The 20,219-nt window shown below is 36.5% G+C and overlaps 1 protein-coding gene across 1 annotated transcript in view; it reads left to right on the forward strand.

Moving 5' to 3' along the window:
- LOC121407064 (alanine aminotransferase 1-like) overlaps window positions 1-12,554 on the forward strand; it is a 31,271-nt gene extending 18,717 nt beyond the window's left edge. Inside the window, exons 7-13 of the mRNA XM_041597983.1 lie at window positions 1,316-1,395; window positions 3,164-3,297; window positions 4,676-4,784; window positions 5,965-6,030; window positions 8,620-8,775; window positions 10,166-10,278; window positions 12,032-12,554. Coding sequence (XP_041453917.1) covers window positions 1,316-1,395; window positions 3,164-3,297; window positions 4,676-4,784; window positions 5,965-6,030; window positions 8,620-8,775; window positions 10,166-10,278; window positions 12,032-12,149 — 776 coding nt within the window. The 3' untranslated portion in view covers window positions 12,150-12,554. The remainder of the gene's footprint in view (window positions 1-1,315; window positions 1,396-3,163; window positions 3,298-4,675; window positions 4,785-5,964; window positions 6,031-8,619; window positions 8,776-10,165; window positions 10,279-12,031) is intronic.
- Window positions 12,555-20,219: the final 7,665 nt, after the last annotated feature.

Below are 20,219 nucleotides of genomic sequence, written 5' to 3' on the forward strand. Positions count from 1 at the left end.
TTGAAATAAAGGTAAAGAAATTTGTCTCTTCATTTTTGATGTATGATTGAATGTAATTTAAATATAATATAAAAGACAAATGTTCTTTAAGAAAAAATAATTCTGTCTTTTATGTTTTCTTGTCTTTTCTCATTGATTTCAAATTAGCTGCAACAAACTGATATTTTACCCTTTGATTTGAGTGAAATTCAAACAAAACGTTCCCTCTTCGTTATCTTTCTTGTTTCTTATTCTTTCTTTCTTTCCATTTTTCTTATATCACAAGTTTGTTCATGGATCTTTAGACCATTTGTAATGCTATCTAGGCCAGGGAGGGGGGGGGGGGCCTTCACAGTCCACCTTCAAGTATTTGTGCAATATTTTCGACATGCTAAATTTTTCTAAGGGGCTGCTTGCTGACTTTTTACTTTCAAATTTGGCACATCTTTTGTGACCAAATTTGTGATGCCCCGGTACAAGGTTCTAAATTTACAAAACATTTTGTATGTTTATGTCAGACCCAAAATTGCTCTAAGAACATGATTTTGTGTACAAAGTCAATGCAAATCGTGTTTTCAACTAAAAATCTTAAATGTATGATTATTTTTAGTTTTGCTGGTCTAAATGGATTTGTTTGTTTATGATCTCAAAAGAGTTCTTGACAAAATTTAAAAAAACAATGAAAAATAAAATGTTGAAAAACTAAGAAATCCATTAGAAATTGCAAAAAACAATATAATTCGTAAGAAATTGATCTGACATCATAATTTTTTTCCACTTGCATATATGCTATTAAGAACACCACAAAGGGTTCCTACATCATAATCATTTAGCAACTTTTTTAATGAAGTAAAGTAATATGCAATTTTATAGATGATGTCCCAGACAACAGGAATGCAAATTTTTGGCACAATTTAAATCGCATGGTCGACAGCTGAGAGTTCAAGAGGGTTTTGCGAGCCCCCCCCCCCCCCTATGATCTCCTAAAATACCCCAGCTTAGATAGGCATAGCCTAGATAAGGAAACTGTGATGGCTAACACATTCACCTTTAAACAGGTGTTTCACTTCACTCTACCATGTATAGAAGTTCTGTAATTAATTTACCAAGCCTTTATTTGCTTTTGTGTTGTGTAAACACTGAAAGCAGACATAATTCAATAATCATCATCAGTATACGGAAGAAAAAGGCAAGCCTGTCGAGACTTCCAATTGTTCCTTCTAATAGTGCTTGTTCTAACTTGACTAATGACTTATGAATTAATTACATACATGCATGCATGTTGCATTGAGGGTTCACAGATATACAATTCTCTCTTGTATTTTCTTCATTTCAGGCCAAGTACTTAGCCGGCAAAATATAGAAGACGTCATCAAATTTGCTTACAAGGAGAATCTCTTTATATTGGCTGATGAGGTTTGTTGAATTTAACTACTAGAAAATGGGAGTATTTCATGAAACAGATAGTTTGTGATTTTCACTGACAACTGTTATAAGCTACTGAAATCCTTGCATTTGATTGGCTCAGAATGAATTAGTCAGTGAAATTATCAGACCAGATTCATCAAGAAACACTCCCTAGTCATTTATGCTTTGAAGGAATCCAACCCTGCTTTAAAGGTCAAGTCAAGTCCACCCAAGAAATTTTTTATTTAAAGCGACAGAGAAGACTCAGCAGGCAAATGCTAAAAATTTATCGAACTCGGTTGTAAAAAAAATTTATAACATTTTTAAGTTTAGCTTATTTGTCACAAAATGATTATATGCACAGCTCAGTGACTTGCAAATGAGAGTCAAGGATGTTCCCACTCAATATTTCTTAATAATAATAATAACAGTATATTTACCCGGGGTAGCCACTTCAGTTTCAAAAACTGTTCTCCCACTGGGCCTTGCTATTATTATTACCCCAGCTAAGCTATAGGCTACTGATTCAGATGCATACAGCTTTTTGAGGAATTATCCTGCCGGTACTCATTCACCTCACCTGGGTCGAGTGCAGCACACTGTTGATGAATTCCTTGCTGAAGGAAACTACCCCATTTGCTGGGATTTTAACCTTCGACCCTCTGTTTTAAAGTCCGGAGACTAATCCACTGGGCCACAATGCTTTATTCTTATTTTTTATTACACAATATTTCAATTTTTTGCAGATTTGGCAATAAGTACCAACTTGACTGAACCATAACATTTAAATCAATGCTAGTTCCAACTGTTTAGGAAAAGCTGTTACAATAGTCATTTGTCAAAGCTGTAATACTTGTGTAATGATTTTAAAGTTAATCATAGAAAAGAACATACAGTTGAATATTGCATTGCATTATTGATCTCAAGCTGGATATTTCCTGTCTCTTTTGTGCACAGTAATGCGTGTGATTATGCATTAATTCTTTATCACTCTGCCCACCTGGAGGTTGCTATTAAAGGCAATGTGTTTAAATGTAGGTTCTTCCTGATTTCTTTCTTGCAATAACTTACAACAGTTTGACGTATCATCGCCAAACTAAAGTCATGAATATGTATAGGAATAATAATGATCTGATTAGAGTCATGGATATCAAGTTCAGAGGTCAAATGTCACAGGTCATTAATATATTTGAAAAAGTCTTGATCTTAAGGCCACCGCACAACTTACGACCCGACCAGTCGCCGACTGGCTTGCGACTGAGTGAGGGGAGATGTGATGTCACAGCGCTTGTCAGCTTCAGAGTAGCAGACCGGTCAGAGACAAGTCGCAAGGAAAATCAGAAGTAGTAAGCGCAATTTCTCAGATGCTATGCCAAAAAGCAAAAAGTGCCTGCGCGAGTCGCAGATTGGATCGCAAGGTGTGCGGTGTCGAGGCTTATGACTGCCCTGCGACTCATCTCCCCTCACCCAGTCGCAAGCCAGTCGGCGTCCGGTCGGGTCGTAAGGTGTGCGGTGGCCTTTATGATTCCTAAAACCTTATGACAAAAAAAAACCTTAAGCCAGTCGGCGTCCGGTCGGGTCGTAAGGTGTGCGGTGGCCTTTATGATTCCTAAAACCTTATGACAGATCAACTTAAAGTTTGATTCATGTTCCCATAACATGAGTAACAATACATTTAGTTATGTGTTCCATAGCTTTTTTTTCATTTGAGAAATCTGGCTATGACGGAGGTACACACTTCAATAGCAAATGCTTCGATTTTATTTGTGAATTTCAGGTGTATCAAGACAATGTATATGCTGCCGGTAGTAAATTTTATTCTTTCAAGAAAGTACTCCATGACCTAGGACCTGACTACGCAGGACAGGAACTCGCGTCTTTCATGTCAACGTCAAAGGGATACATGGGAGAGTAAGTAAAATAGACATTTTATTCTTACTGCTTTTTTTTGTTTTCATTTTCTTCAAATTATCTAGGCACAGAATTAGGAGGTGTAAATATGATACGAGTCCAAAGCCGTAATTTTCACAAAGAATCTCTGTACAACTTTAGGCTTGCCATGCATCAGGGACCCATCTTATAAAGAGTTACGATTGATCACAGGCTCTGTCTTATAAAGAGTTACGATTGATCACAGGCTCTGTCTTATAAAGAGTTACAATTGATCACAGGCTCTGTCTTATAAAGAGTTACGATTGATCACAGGCTCTGTCTTATAAAGAGTTACAATTGATCACAGGCTCTGTCTTATAAAGAGTTATGATTGATCACAGGCTCTGTCTTATAAAGAGTTACAATTGATCACAATTGATCCAATGAATCGTAACTCAATGGGAATCCATCAGTGTGCCTGTCATAATTTTTTCTGCAGGAATTTTGCAAAATGTCCTTTTTAATTTTAAACAAAGAACACATCAAATTGTCAAGAAATCAATGAATTTATGGATATATATTCATAACTAGAAATATTTTTGAACAAAACATGCATTTTATATGTTGACTTTGCTGGCTTTCCATACAAATGTAGTTGCGATTGATCGGATCAATCACAACTCTTTGTAAGACGGGCCCACTGGCTTATTAGCCATGTGTCCATTATTACTAATGCAGGGCCGTCACCAGCTTTTTTCAAGGGGGGGGGTGCTTTTTATGAAAAAAAAACACAAAAACACAAAAAACAACGTATTAACTCAATTTCATGCAGTTATATAGCCCGCCGGCCAGATCTTTTTCAAAAGAGCCCTCAAGTATCCCTACCCCCCCCCTCTGGTTGTTTTTTTTTTTAATTTTTTTTTTAAATTTTTTTTAATTTTTTTTTTTTAAATTTTTTAAATTTTTTTTTATTTTATTTTTTTTTGGTTCTGAAGGGGGGTGCGTTCGCACCCTCCGCACCCCCCCTGGCGACGGCCCTGCTAATGCATGGTTAATTGAATAGTTGCATGACTAGAAATGCACTTGTAATTACTTATGCATGCTTGCAAAAAATATTGATTTATCCAAAAATTTTCCACCATTGTATAAAACAAACCATGCACAGGTTTGTGTATGCGTCGGTATGAGTCGTGAGTGTGTGTCAGCTATGAACACTCATCCAAAATTGCTTAACTGTTCCATAGTTGCCTCTTTCTCATAACACCTACTGATGCACTCATGCCTGTATCAGTTGTGTCTTAATAATAACTAAATCAGTGTGCTTCCTCCCCCCCATCATTAATCCATCTCATGTGTAGATGATGACTTTATGAATATGAATGGATTTATTGTTTGCTATTTTGCTCTTTCATTGTAGGTGTGGATTAAGAGGTGGATATTGTGAACTAGTAAACATTGATCCTGATGTACAAGCTCAACTCTTCAAAGCCTGCACAGCAAAGCTTTGCCCAACAGTTAGCGGGCAGGTAAGATTTAAAGTGAAAAAGTGTGATCAGCCCTTAAATTTCATCTTTGGAGACCCGTAAATGTTTAGGGGCAAACTTGAAAGGTATTAACTGAGTTTTCATGATTTTTTTTTTACGGTTGCATATTCATATCCATTTCAAAGAAAGCACATTAGTAACAATATTATTGATAACGCTAGAAATAGTATTTCAAAGGATGATGATGGTGGTGGTGATGATAATAATGATATAGTTATAACAATATTGATGGTGATAGATTTGATCCATAATGCATCAAATCTACTCTGCAAAGTGCTTGAACTGTGTTAGAAAATCAAGAAAAGAAACTGAAAGAACTAAGAAGTACATAGAAGTACAAGAAAAAAAAGCATTTTAGAATAATTAGGATGAACAGTTTGGACAAACAAAGATCTGACAGGAGTGCATGTACCAACCACTTACAGTCGAACCTTTTTTTCAATTAGTGGTCATCTGTATAAACCTGTCTTTAGTGGCTACCAATATTGCCTCCAAATTGAAAAGAATATGTGTTAAACAAGCAGTCTATTAAGGCCACAGGGTCTCTCCACAGTTCTGTTTTTCTTCGGTGAACTTAATAGTAAGGCTAGACGCAGACCTGCCAACCAGTACGTTTGAGGTGTATTTAGTATGTTTTTGCAAACAAAATACAGCAGTATGTTTTTTCTTTGAAAAATACATTTTTTGTAAAAAAAATAAATAAAAAATATTTTTTTTTTACAAAAATGTAATTTATTGAGCAAATCATCTCTAAATGTCTCTATTTCATAAAACAAACACAAATATGGTTATTAGATCAATGTTATTTCAGGTAACTTTTTTTCAATAATTTTTTTAAAACCAGGGTGAAGATATACACACGTTTCAATTGTTGTTTTTTTCATCTGCAAGAGCAGTGCGCATTTTAGCTTGCATGCAGCTTGAGCGCTGCTATGAGCAAATGCGCCAAGCATTTTGTTATGAAATCACCTTTTTTGGAGAAAAATACACTTTTAATTACAGAATACAGTTTTTCATACCCAGAGGTTGGCAGGTCTGTAGACAGTATATGAACACTATATGAAGGTGTAAAAGAACTTTTAACTGAAAGCAAGGCAAGAATTTATATTCTAAACTTGATGCAGTCTTAAAAAACAAGTTTCTTGTATTATTTTCTTGCCAGGCTGTAATGGATGTGGTGGTGAACCCTCCACGTGAAGGAGAAGAATCATATGAGTCATTTCAAAAGGTAGGACAAAGAAGTTAAATTTAACTTGCATGTATAGACTGCACAAGACTGCCTTTTCCAAGGGTGGTGGGGGGCTTCCTCACGATCGGGCCAAAAATTGTTACGCCATTGGCCCATGACCTCATCCACAAAGTCATATAATTATTTGTTTCATGAAAATAATGGTAATTTATGCATGATTAATATGTATGGGCATACTTTTATGCTCCTTAAATAAAGCTCCAAATGTTCTGATTATCTAGTTTGTGACACCTACATGTATGCAATCATATACAGCATGAAATCAAACAATTTGAATGTGATACTGAAAAGACAATTTGTATTGAAATTGTTCATAAACTCACTTTTTTTTAGCAATTTTTGGTCCGAGGTGCATGTACAAAATGATGTGTACCTTGGCATCGCAAAAATTGTCTTAAAGATGACGAAGGAAATATAGTCCTCAGAGCATTTCGTGATATGAAAATTTTGTGCAAAACGTGAAGGGGTGGGGGGGGATCCTTGCCCATCCCCAGCATAGTAGAGTTAAAACTGGCTTCAGAATATTCGTCTTAGAACACAATATTAAAGACCCAGACCGGACCCAAAAATGAAATTGTCAAATTATATACCAATCGAAAGCTTATAAGCTACTAAATACAGCAATGTATGCTTTATGCATTTTCACCGCTTCCCAGCTGAGTATTTTGCTTAAGAATATTCCAATTATCGGGCTTCGAACCCGGCTTAGAAAATAGGCTTTATTGTGCTTTTCACCTGCCTCGAGACCGTGACATCACGTTGTGTAAGAAGCGTCATGATTCCTTAGGTTTGAACACAGAAAAACAGTGATTTTTTTTTGCTTTCAGATAATGCATTTCATTCTCTTCACTTCTATCACAGAGGGATATCACATAAATTTTTCCCACAAGCTTGAATTTATGAAATCTACAGTTTTGAACTAATTTTTGCCATATTTATTTCCTGCTTATTTGGCGCAGATATTTGCATTTAGATTATGTCTAACAACTTTTCCTGACATAGCAATTTAGGTCCAATAAGAGCCAAACAAAGAAATCACAAAAAGGTAGTGAATAGTTGTAGGTTTACAACAATTTGAACAGTGAATAATTTTGAGTGCCATTTTCATCTGAAAACGGAAAAAAAAATGGATTCATAACATCGAAATGGAAGAAAATACCCAATGCTTTTGTACACAAACCTATGGAATCACAACCCTCCAGACACAACGTGACGTCATCATTTCCAGGCGACGTGGGGGTGCTCAATCGAAGCGTACTTTGGAGAAGTTTCTTTTGATTTTTGTCTCACCTGCGAAGCAAAGTGAGACTATAGGCGCCGCTTTTCCGACGGCGGCGGCGACGGCGGCGGCGGCGTCAACATCAAATCTTAACCTGAGGTTAAGTTTTTGAAATGATGTCATAACTTAGAAAGTATATGGACCTAGTTCATAAAACTTGGCCATAAGGTTAATCAAGTATTACTGAACATCCTATTAGAGTTTCATGTCACATGACCAAGATCAAAGGTCATTTAGGGTCAATGAACTTAGACCATGTTGGAGGAATCAACATCGAAATCTTAACCTGAGGTTAAGTTTTTGAAATGTCATCATAACTTAGAAAATATATGGACCTAGTTCATGAAACTTGGACATAAGGTTAATCAAGTATCACTGAACATCCTGCATGAGTTTCACGTCACATGACCAAGGTCAAAGGTCATTTAGGGTCAATGAACTTTTGCCGAATTGGGGATATCTGTTGAATTCCCATCATAACTTTGAAAGTTTATGGATCTGATTAATGAAACTTGGACATAATAGTAATCAAGCATCACTGAACATTTTGTGCAAGTTTCAGGTCTCATGATTAAGGTCAAAGGTCATTTAGGGTCAATGAACTTTGGCCGAATCTGGGGTATCTGTTGAATTACCATCATAACTTTGAAAGTTTATTGGTCTAGTTCATTGAACTTGGACATTAGAGTAATCAAGTATCACTGAACATCCTGTGCTCATTTCAGGTCACATGACCAAGGTCAAAGGTCAATGAACTTTGGCCGAATTGGGTGTATCTGTTGAATTACCATCATAACTTTGAATGTTTATGGATCTGATTCATGAAACTTGTACATAAGAGTAATCAAGTATCACTGAACATCCTGTGCGAGTTTCAGGTCACATGATCAAGGTCAAAGGTCATGTAAGGTCAATGAACTTTGGCCATGTTGGGGTTTTTCGTTGAATAACCACCATCATATCTCTGTAAGTTTATTGGTCTAGTTCATAAAAAGTGGTCTAGTTCATTAAACTTGGACATAAGAGTAACCATGTATCACTGAACATCTTGTGCGAGTTAGAGTAGTATTTATAGTCAGCACTGCTGCTATATTGAACCGCGTGATGCAGGTGAGACGGCCAGAGGCATTCCACTTGTTATTTAATATTTGTCAGAAATGGAAGGAGATATATGTAATATTTTTTGGTATATTTGTATTGTATGAATCATTACCGTTCTTTTGATTTATGATTGTTTTTACACCGGTCAGGGTCTTTAATGGATTTTTAATACTTGTCCCTTCTTGCAGGAAAAGAAGCATGTCCTGGATACTTTAGCATTGAAAGCAAAGGTAGTTGCAGATGGATTTAACTCCCTCGAAGGCGTGAAGTGCAATGCAGTTATGGGAGCTATGTACTCATTTCCAAGTATATCACTGCCAAGGAAAGCGATAGAGAAGGCAAAGGTATGTTATCTACCCTACCACCCGGGGGGCCACTTACATTGATGAGTGGATACCATGCACGACTCAAAAAACATGTAAAATTGATGTTTTTTCAAGAGAGGACACGTTACGTACGTTACGTAATAAAAGTGTCAATAACGCTTAAATAATTTTCAATAGGAAAGCTACGCGTTTAGGGTCAAATTTGCGAGGGTGTAAAAAATCAAGACTAAAATGTTTTATAAAGGATGTACTTTTTGCCCCAAGAGTCACACTGCGTGTTTATAGAGTATGATTTTGCGCGAGATGTGGGACGTGGGGCTATACTAAACCCAATCAGGTAAAGGTAAAACCGACGACTGAGTGACATAACACTAAAAATATTGTTGTACTTGTTTAGGGGGTCAATTCAGGGAATGCTTGCCAAAGTATTGTTTTTGATACTTGTTAAAGGATAGGGTTTCACATGCCAATACGTGCATTTTCAGAATATAGAAAATATGTGTTTTGGGTGCTTTTGGAGACCCCATGGTCGCTCATGGCATCCACTCGTCAATGGAAGTGGCCCCCCGGGCCCTACCCCATCTGCCCAAATTCACAAAGGGGATTTCAATTGTACCATGGTACAAAACCATGAACTATGCAGATTTTGTTTACATAATTACCCTTTTTTCATCACATACACTATAAAGAAAAGTCCAATTAAATGCATGCTTTTGGCAAAGAATGCTAAATGAAGTTCAATAATACAAGAAATCTGCATAGACCATGGTTTTGTACTAAGGTACAATCCAAACCACCTTTGTGAATTTAAGCCAGTATCAAAGTCCTATGGTCCTTGATTCAAGTCCCACTGTGGCACTTGTCTCCTTTGGCATACTTTGAACCTCATGGCCTTAATTTAATATTCTTTTGAACCAATAAATGCCACTGACTCACCTGCATTATCCCTTGTCAAAATCTTAAGGTCAATGACCTACATAAGAGATGCACATACCTGCATTTAATAACACAAGAGCTGTGAATATCCAAGCTCTGTAAGCTGAGCATAGTGTGTATTGAGCCTAATTGCTCTACTGAGGCTCCTATTTTTCATTCGTACATACTGAATAATAGAATTGAAAACTTGTAACCTCTTAATTTGAAGGCAGAGCCTGTTTAATACATTCATGATATTGAAATACAAATTAAAAACCTCTCTCATCATGGAAATTGGTAGTTATCGTCTAAATGTAGTTGAAATACTGATGAATAAAGTGTAAACCTTTGAGCTTCTGTTAGCTACTTGAAGTTCCATTAAACCGAAAAGGACATTGCAGAGTGCGTATAATATATAAAGTTAGATATTCCATTTTTTCAAGATCTCTGAATTATCAAAATCCTGTAAGAGTATCCTTGTTATTTCTTGCAGGAGTTGGGTAAGCAGCCTGATTTATTCTACGCTGAACACTTCTTGGAGGAGGCTGGTGTTTGCGTGGTACCTGGTAGCGGTTTCGGCCAAAGAGAAGGAACCTATCACTTCAGGTAATATCACTGGGTCTGTCTTGTCCCATAGTCAAATAACCGTAGGTCTAGGAAAGAATTACATGGGGGCTCAGGCTCCCTCCCCAAAAAAATTATCATAAAAGCCCAAGAAATTATAAAAAACCGAGCCCTGGAAAATTGCAATTCACTGCAATGTTAAATGACCCTGCATTTTTGCCATCCTTCTTATTCCTGTGCTCACCTCGTTTCAATTAACCTAAAACCTTTCTTTCCCCATTGTTTCTTGGTCTACACCTCCTTCCCTGCACGAAACCCTGGAGGAATGTTCTTCCAAGCACAAACTGGGTCTAGTCTCATGGTTATTCAAAGCACATTCAACCCTGGCACGCACAAAATACCTAGACAGCTGGCAGTTGTCTGTTTTTTGGAGTTTAACCAGGGGTATGAGAGTTCAGATTTTTATCTGATTTCATTTTATCTGATTTGTTTTGATTTTCAGCTGAATTTCAGCTTCTATTTGGCTTTCCCCTGTACAAAAAGTATGTTAGCTCTTTCTATTTCAGATTTTTTCAACATTCTTCAGCTTTTTTCAGATCTTTTTATTTGTGACCACTCACACCCCTGAGTTTAACATTAATATTTAAAAAAAATTGTCCACATACCCAGATGGCTCACGATTGTGCAGCTGCCATTAGGGGTTAACAATGCAAAATCCCCCCGACGGGGCTCATCGGTGTATGTCTTTATTTCATAAAAATATTTAAGAAGAACTGGACTAAAATAAAGATTATTATTCCCATTTTGCCTGAAATGCACCAAAATGGGGAAAAATAAACTTAAAAGGGAAAAAAGTGACTTCGGCTGTCGTGCAGCACCCACTTTCCTGGTTTATCCGAACTTAATACATGAACATATGGCCATTGAGTCAATGTTCAGATCGAGTTAGAACTTCTGTCTCTGTAAGTGGTGAGTGGAGCCAACAGAGTTCAGTGGAACAACCAATATAACAGAGACCGAAGCTTATGGTCTGAAAATACCATGATTTGATAGTAGATATTGAGATGCCATGTTTGAATCTATTCATAGAGCTGTTTCGGTTGTTTTGGCAGTATGAACTGACTCGGTGCACTTCTGTACATGAGGGCAATTCTATAAAATTCTTTTGTACATTCCATTTTCCCATTCTTACTCCACTCATGACTGCAGGCCTAGAGATATTACAACTTTTTCAAGAAGGCCCCACAAATGGGGGTTGGGCAGACATAACTGGAATTGCCTCTAAGTCAATATTAAGGCATATAGATACTAAGATGGTTTATAATTAATTTAAAGAATTCATGAGATCATGGTTTCATGATCCGGGCAAGTGTTTTTATGTGTTATGTGCAACAGTTCTTAAAAGTCAAAATATTTGCAATGTTGGGCTCATGAAATTGACGAAAATGAAACCACTGTAATTGGCTTACAGTTATATCATGTAGTAAGTAAATCTGTAAAACATTCAACTACGGATTCCCTGAGAGAGGACTTTAAATCATTGCTCGTCTGGTTTCTCCTGTTACTTGTAAGATTTGCTTTTGCTTCTTACATGTGCTTTCTTTGGAAAGAAAGATTGTAACAGCCAAGTATTATCTTTCATTGTTATAATTATAGTTAAATATTCATACTTCTTCGAACCTCGACCTATGAGCATTTTATCATTCATTCATTTATTCCAAGCAGAATAATGTTTTCAGATTTATAGTTCTATTTTTATGATTGTATTGTTTCTCCCTTTCCCTTTCTCTTCTAGAATGACGATTCTACCATCCGTTGAGCTGATCCACGATGTCATGGAAAGATTTAAAACCTTTCACACAAGGTTCATGGAAAAGTATGGCGACAGCGAATCTGTGAATGCCAAGATGTGAACAAACTCTGAAATATGTTGATCAATTTAGTGGTTTCTGATACTTGCCAAGACTTTGATTTTAACATGGGCAATAATTTTATTAACTCGTGACATGCCAGATCTGTGGGATTTATATGTTTTGTGGGATGGCAGTTGGTGGCATGTTTAGAGTTGATAGGTGAAAGGTCACAGATGCGCTTCTATCGAATCGGAACAAAAATGAGAGGAAAATGGGAATTTATCTTTGAATTCAGCTATGCAGACGAGCAAAGTGACTTGTTGGAATGTTAACGCATCTGCAGAAACCCAAACAAGATTGTTGCTTTTCTCAACAGATGGTCACAACATCTTGATTGCCATCTTCAGCTGAAAACTGTAAAGGTGAGGTTTGAAATAATATAGGGCCCCACTTGTATGGATTTGATGATTACAGAGATGTGAACAAACTTGGTGGTTTCAGATTTTTGCCTGCTGTCACATGCATATAGGCTTTCATAGGCAAATATGGCATCTTTATGTTGAGAACAATGGACATATCTTGGCTGATACTCTAATTTATTTGCTCCAACTAAATATGATGGATTTAATCTATCTTTGTGATGCTTAAAGGCATTATCCTGAATATAAAGAATATAAAATGATATACATCTTGAAGGTTATTAATCTTTGTACTGTGATATTGGCCAAAGAACTTCTCGCACAGTACCACTTAAATAGTGCAGGGTTGTACATCATACTAACTTTGCAGCACCATTGTGCTACATGTATATCAGGGGATACAGCTCTTGTGCAATTCAAATCACTATATCTCAGAATAGTGATATCCCCATTGGACATGTGTGCGTAATAATTGCATGTGCCCATAATGGTAATGGTCTTGTGCGGTCCAGAACATGTTTCTTTGGGATGTCTGAAGGCAATAGCATACCGGTACATTGCGTATGTGTGATGGTACACACAAAAAAAGCTTTCTTTTTTGAGGTGTATGTAGTCAAAGACCCATATTCGTAAGTAAGGCTTAAGTTAGACCACGGTCTAAATTATGGAAAACCAAAAACGTCAAAAATTTTCCTTACATTGTATGTTTCTTGTTTTTACTGTGCTCTTTCTTAACTCGTCAATGGTGAAGAAAGCTATATTTATTTCATCCAGATTTCATGAGTGGTAGTATAATATGATTTAATCTACTCCGAAAAAATTGTTATTTTTTATCTGGCCGAGGGACCAATACCATGTATTATTGAGCTTATTGCTCTACTGCCCTCTTTTGGTAAATGTAATTATTAATATTTTTTGTTGATGTCTTTTTTATTCTTGAGATAACAGAAATAACAAAAATCTACCTAGATTTATTCTCATGTTTTTATTGTGAGACTTGTTTTAAATAATAACATATTATCTTTTAACTTATTTTTGTTATTTTCAGTTTCCAAACTTTAAAAGCAAAATGTAAGAAGAAAAAAATTAAACAGATATTGCAAACCTGCTTTTTGATATATGGTGTCCTATTATTCTTTGACAGGGGTCAATAACATGGGCATTGGAATTCAGTTCAGTATTCTGTCCATGTCCAGGTTGTTTTATTGATATTCATTCATATCATTCATCTGTTACCAAGTTGTTTTAAAACATTCTTGTTAAGATTTTGAAAAAGTACATATTTTGAGGTGAATTTGCTGCTAGATATATATATGAAGTATTGTTGGATATGGTTGAAAGAATACTAAAAAAATGTCTTTAATATTTATGACTGAATTAATTCTACATTACCGCCACAATTCAGTTTTAGGCATGCGGTTTGTATATTTAATGAGAGAGTTCTATTTTTTATTGTTTAATTTCTATGTGTAAAATTGTTCTGTATTTATTAAGTGAAAAAGTGCTATAATGCACCGGTGATCATTAAATTTTATCAAAAATTGTAAAGAGAAATCGAATCAGCACTGCAAGGATATTTATAGCAGTCTGTCGTTATTGTTATTTTTAAAGTTTAGATTGACCTTTGAATGTCTTTTGTGTCCCAAATAACTTTTATTTAAAAAAATCCTGTCAAATTATTGAAATGCTTTCAACTATTGAATCTTTCATGTAAATCATCAAAACTTGTCATTGCATAGGTTTTAAAATTATAGGGATGTGAAAGTTAGCTTAAATTCATTTTCGGTAGACATCAAGAAAATTTCGTCAAAGTTCTATTCGTGGCATGTCAGAAGCAAAACAAAGCAAGTTTAACCCTAAAAGGACTTGGCCAATTGAGACGTATTGAGGCATGATGGCCCCTCCCCCTTCTGATTTCGGCTGCCGTTCACGCAATCATGCCGAAATTTTGGGACTCACATTCCTTACCACATAAACTACAAGATGGTATAAAAAGAAAATTCTGAAATAGTAAAAAAAATTATTATGAATAAAATATGCAAATTAATTCATGAAAAACATTATTTGCATACATGTATTTATCACCAAATATCACTTCAGATTTTCTTCCATTTTTGCAGATCTCCTCTTTGTGATCTAATTTAAGGGTTTCCACAAAGAAAAATTGCAAAAGCCGATTTTTTTCCTTCTTTATTTCTATGTTTTTTAATATTTTTTTTCATCCTTTGTTTTTCATTGTTTTTTTTTTCAATATTACAGACCATTTAACAACTGAATTAAACCCTAGATTAATTAAGCAGACCAATTAAAACGAAAAATAACCATTCTTTTATGAATTTCATTTCCCATAGACTTTGTACACAAGGTATGGTTAAGATGATGTAGTATTATTTTTTTGTCAATAAATGCTAAATAATGAATAAATGGGAAGTCGGGTAAAGCCTTGATACTTTTTTATACCAATTTTTTTGTCAAAGACTAATCCTAGTTGTGAATTCACAGGTATAATGATACCACTAAAACAATTACATATGTACATGTAAAACTCTCTTTTTTGGATGTCTCAAAGCGTGAGGGTGAGCTGACATTAATAAAAACAACAAAAATATTGACAGTAAGGTAAAAAAAATACATATAACATACCGGTATATGTTATGAGTGAGAGTTAGCTGGTCAGTCTGGTGCTCATAACTGCTGTCAAGCAACATAGAATACTTTTGGACAAATAATAATCTTTTGGATAAATAATAATCTGCATTTACAGGTATTTAGCGCTTAATACATTGGAACGCGTCTCTATGCGCTTTGCAGACATTATTACCCTGGTCATCGGCTCCTTGCATGCCCGCATACAATGTATGCACCTTCTCCACTCCCTGGGGAGCGCTTAGAGAAATTTTGTTAGGTGCTATATAAGTATTGAATAAGTATTATTATTCCAACAAGAGTTCTATGACTCAATTGCTAGGCATACTACATATAGGCTTTCACATCTTACCGGGTACCCATTTAAAACCTGGGTGGAGAGTGGCAAAGTGTGGATTAACGCCTTGCCAAAGGATATCAACTGTAGCACATGTTCTTTCATTTCATAGTGGAACACACATTTTTATTTTCCCCTGAGTATTGCACTATACCTGTTTGATATTTTAATGAAATTGCAATAATTTAATTTTAACAAAGGAACATGCGTTTTTAACAAGTGTTTCTCCAGCGAATTGTACAATATGATTTTTAATGAATTCATCGAGTTGCATTATCTTTACTCCATGCTGTGTGCTCATGTCCAGTATTAACTTGTGATGTGTTGACTAGGAAATATCTGATAGTTGAAAAGAAATATGTGCAAAGTTATTCTTTTCCACTTACCCAATTTTTTCGTCATCAAATATACGGTACATGTGTTTTAATCTTTCATACCCGTCACACCACACCATGCAACTTAGCAATATGAGAATTGTCTGGTATGATATATATATATGCTATACATTTTCTTATAATCCATACCTCACATATTTGTTGCTTTATGAGAAATGTGTGTATTGTATCTCTTGAATATGGTAATATAGTGATTTCATATTCAATTTGAAAAAGGGTAATGCAACAAGTTACATGATCTGCAACCATAACCTAAGTTATTTTTATTTGGAAAAACAAAATTCAGATGCTATCTGCACTTAAAAAAATATTTCATTGAATCTAGACACAAAAACAAACACAAAATTGGAAACATAAAAACAAAGAGTATAATTACAATAAAAAACAAGCTATTCGGGTGATGTGTAACCTGCCATTATTGAATTTTTTTCATTCATTGCCCTGTGCTAAGTTGAGTTCTGATTGATTTCATGATTACAAATTATGGAAAGCCAGTGATGTCATAAGTAAAGCATTATGTCCATTCGTATTATGGTATTCTCTATATTCGTTGCCTTCTCGCACAAAGGCCGTTAGCATCGCATTCCCGCGAAAGGGCCGTTATCGTGCAGTGAACACTATGCGCTAACTTTGTGCGGGAAGGCGATGCGCAGTGCGCTAACGGCCTTTGTGCGGCCTCTGCCATAGTTTTAATGTGGAACAGGCAGTGATACACATTTTTGCAAATTGTGACATGATTGTCGGGTGGTCCAGTGGGTAGAGCATTAGACTCATAATCGCAAGGTTGTGAGTTCGAATCCCAACACTGCCATTGTCTCTACTTTGATAAAAAGGCCCAAGAGTGATATCTGTCGTCTATTACGTCAGCCACCTAGACGTAAAATGTTTCCAAGGTAATTGGTTATATACCAACTTGGCGTTTACCAGCAAAATGCTGTCCTGCTGAGTTCCTACGGGAGTTACCACAAACAGAAACAGTTTTCCATAGTTGAGAATGATGATAGATTAAGACAGGTCCCTGCCGAAATTATGTATTCTAATGCCAGGCAGTTTCAACAATGAACATCGGTCCCGTCTTACAAAGAGATGTGATTGACGCAATCAACCTCAACTAGGCTATATGGAAATCCATCGTCATAATTTTTCCTACCGAAAATTCGCACAATGTCCGTATGTGAACAAGAGGACCGATATTAATTTGTCCAGACAACTATGTATGTAGGAAACATCATGCATGTACCTAAATGTTGACATTGTTGGATTACCATAGCTTTGGTGATCAGAACAATCGCAACTCTTTGTAAAATCGACCCTGTTTACAGTTTACCATGTGAAAACGCTTTAATCATTTCATCGTTGTATTATGTCAATTGTTAATTCCATGTTCAGATAGATTCACAAAATCCCTCCATGAAAATAGTCTATTACAACCAAGGTTCCATGTTATTGTATTTGAATTCCCAAGTTCTTCCGTATTGTGTGAAATCTACGTAGAAAAAAAGATGTTTTATTGGAAAATTTGAAGTATCCGTGTGTGTGACCCATAAATCACAGGAATAATAAAATCCAATTGTGAAGCCTCTTGTATTTATTCAAATGTATGAGTACCAATGAAAAAAAAATGTCTTTATCTTTGTCCTCTCTTTTTTCTTTTATTTGTTTCTTACAAAAAGAAAAAAAATACTTTCTATTTTCATCGATAACTCTTTTCTTTGAACGTGAAAACAATAAAGGGAAGACAAGGAGAGGAGAGCGAAAGAAGGGTGGGGGGAGGGAAGCGGAGAGGTTGAAGAAAAGAAAACGGGAGAAAGTGGTAATTAAACGAAGCTCACTCTTGAGCATATGTGAAGGGCACGGGTATTTCTATCTTTTTAATTGTAAATAATATCCCCCCAGGAGTGTAAGATTCAAATAGGGGGGGGGGGGAGAAAAAAAAGAAAAAACAATCCTTGGGGGTACTGCGTGTATTATCTTCCATAGACGGTACCCCCAGTTGTTATTATTTGGCTTATGGGCCTACAATAATTACTACAATATCAGGGAGGAATAGAATTTTGTTCACATGGCAATGAGGAGAAAATTAAAATTTTTCTTATTAATTTTCATGTAATAAAATGCACAAGAATAGTGAGTGGGTGACGTTATCGGTCTGCTCATTTGCATACCGACCAGGATAACTGTTTTGTGAAATAAAGCAACTTTGAAATGAAGACATTTGAAATGCCATAACTTTCTTATTTCACATCTGAATTTGATGAAAATTTTGGCGTTATGCTGGTTAGATTGTTCTTTTATTCAAATCAACTTTTTGTTGGGGTGGACTTTTCCTTTAATAGTCATCAAGCAAAACGTGTGCACTGGATCATGCGTAAGCTCCGACGTTTCTTTGAATGGCTCTACCCCCCCCCCCCCCCCCCACGAAAACAGGCAGAGGACGTATTAAGATGAGCGGGAGCAGACAATGAACGATTCACAGGAACGTCAGAGCTTCCACGCTTCTCTTCTCACGGAGGACACTCCCCCTCCCTGCACCCCCTCCCCTCACGGGAGCTCCAAAACTGAAATCCTAGCTATGTCACTAATTCTAGACGGAGTTATACCGCGAATAATATTTTGCTCTGCCCCTCCCCCCTCTGATAACAGGCATAGGCCTACGCCGCTGCAACGAGGCGCCTTAAACCACTCGGCACCTGATGAAGGAAAATAAATAAAAAGTCGGTCTGGCGGGCCTTCGGCCTCGCGGGGCTTCGGTCAAGTGGTCGGACCCCTTTTTACCTTTGCCATTTTTACCTCTGTCATTTACCTTTGCCATTTGTACCTCTGCCATTTGTACCTTTGCCGTTTTTACCTCTGCCATTTTTACCTTTGCCATTTTTACCTCTGCCATTTTTACCTCTGCCATTTTTACCTTTGTAATTTTTACCTCTGCCATTTTTACATGGAGCCTTGCCATCGCCAATTGATTTTGAAGAGCTTTCAGGTTTAATTGCCACTTTATTTAATCGCAATTTATGCTATCTAAACGATGATCACTGGGTGGTATATTGCACCAATTAATCAAAGGTCATGCTTATACCTGCTTTAAAAAAAACATGCGGAAAAAAAAATAAAAATAAGCGAACGGAAGTCATATCTCTGTGATTTCAAGGTAACTAGTTTTCGTCATTTCTTACATCAAACTATTTTATGGTGTGCTTGAATAGGAATGTTCAATGTCGATTATAATTATAGGATTTATTTTTGATACCAAAGGTCCAGTCGATCATCAATGTTATTTTATCATTATTATTATTATTTTGTTTGTCTGTCAATATTATTTTTAATTGTGATTTTAATTGGGCATGTCATTCTGCTGCAGCCAGAGAGAGAGAGGGGGGGGGGTGGAAGCCAAACAAATTAGGGGGGTCCACCAGAAATTTTGGGATGGACACAGGTAAAAGAATTTGACAAGCAAATAAAAAAAAAGGTTAGCCAAAAAAATAGTCCCCCACCTCGATTTAGGGGGGGGGAGGTCCATCCACCCTCCCCGCTTTCGCCGCCTATGGGGTAGGCGGAGAGAGGAGGGAGGGATGGGGGAAGGGAAAGAGTGATGTAAGGTTTTCATGAATACAGGGTAATCAATATTAAGTATACCTAACCATGACAGCCGAAGTAGAGTTACTCCAGAGTCCAGAAGGAGTTACCCCACTTTTGCATGCAGGCAGTATGAAAATTCTAGGATTATTTCGATCCGGATTCAAACCGGAGAGCTCGACCCACTTTTTCACACAAGAATCATATGAACCATCATTGTATTGATGATTGCAATTCCTCTTTAGAATCATCGGACCTTTCACACGCTCAATCGTAGAAAAATGTTCTACGATCATTGCTAAGCTTTGTGTTACGGGCCGCCCCAGGAGTTACTCCAGAGTAACTCCACTGAAAACGGCCTTAGAGAACACGACATAACTCAACACCTAGAAGTCAATTGAAAATGGACTTTCTCCTCGAGAGTATTTTAGTGTTTGCATGGGGCCACGTGTGATCATGCAGCTCCATGATGTGATAAATAACCCATTTTAAAGGGGGCATACTCCATCGGGGTTGAGTCATATGATGCATTATAAAGAGCATTTGATTACAGGATGAGTACCACTTTATAATTTCATCAGAAAGTTTGGCCTGCAAATTGCTAAATGCATTGTATTGTGCTGGTATGAATAGTCCGGTTGGAAAATGATATTCTGAACTCTTTGCAGGACGACGGAAACGGACCTTTACGACGGTAGTTGATTTTGGAAGAGACTGTTGGGCCAAAAGACTGTCCTGCAATGCAAGTTGTGTGACATGT

Source organism: Lytechinus variegatus, chromosome 2, assembly GCF_018143015.1.
Source record: "Lytechinus variegatus isolate NC3 chromosome 2, Lvar_3.0, whole genome shotgun sequence".
NCBI lineage: Eukaryota > Metazoa > Echinodermata > Echinoidea > Temnopleuroida > Toxopneustidae > Lytechinus > Lytechinus variegatus.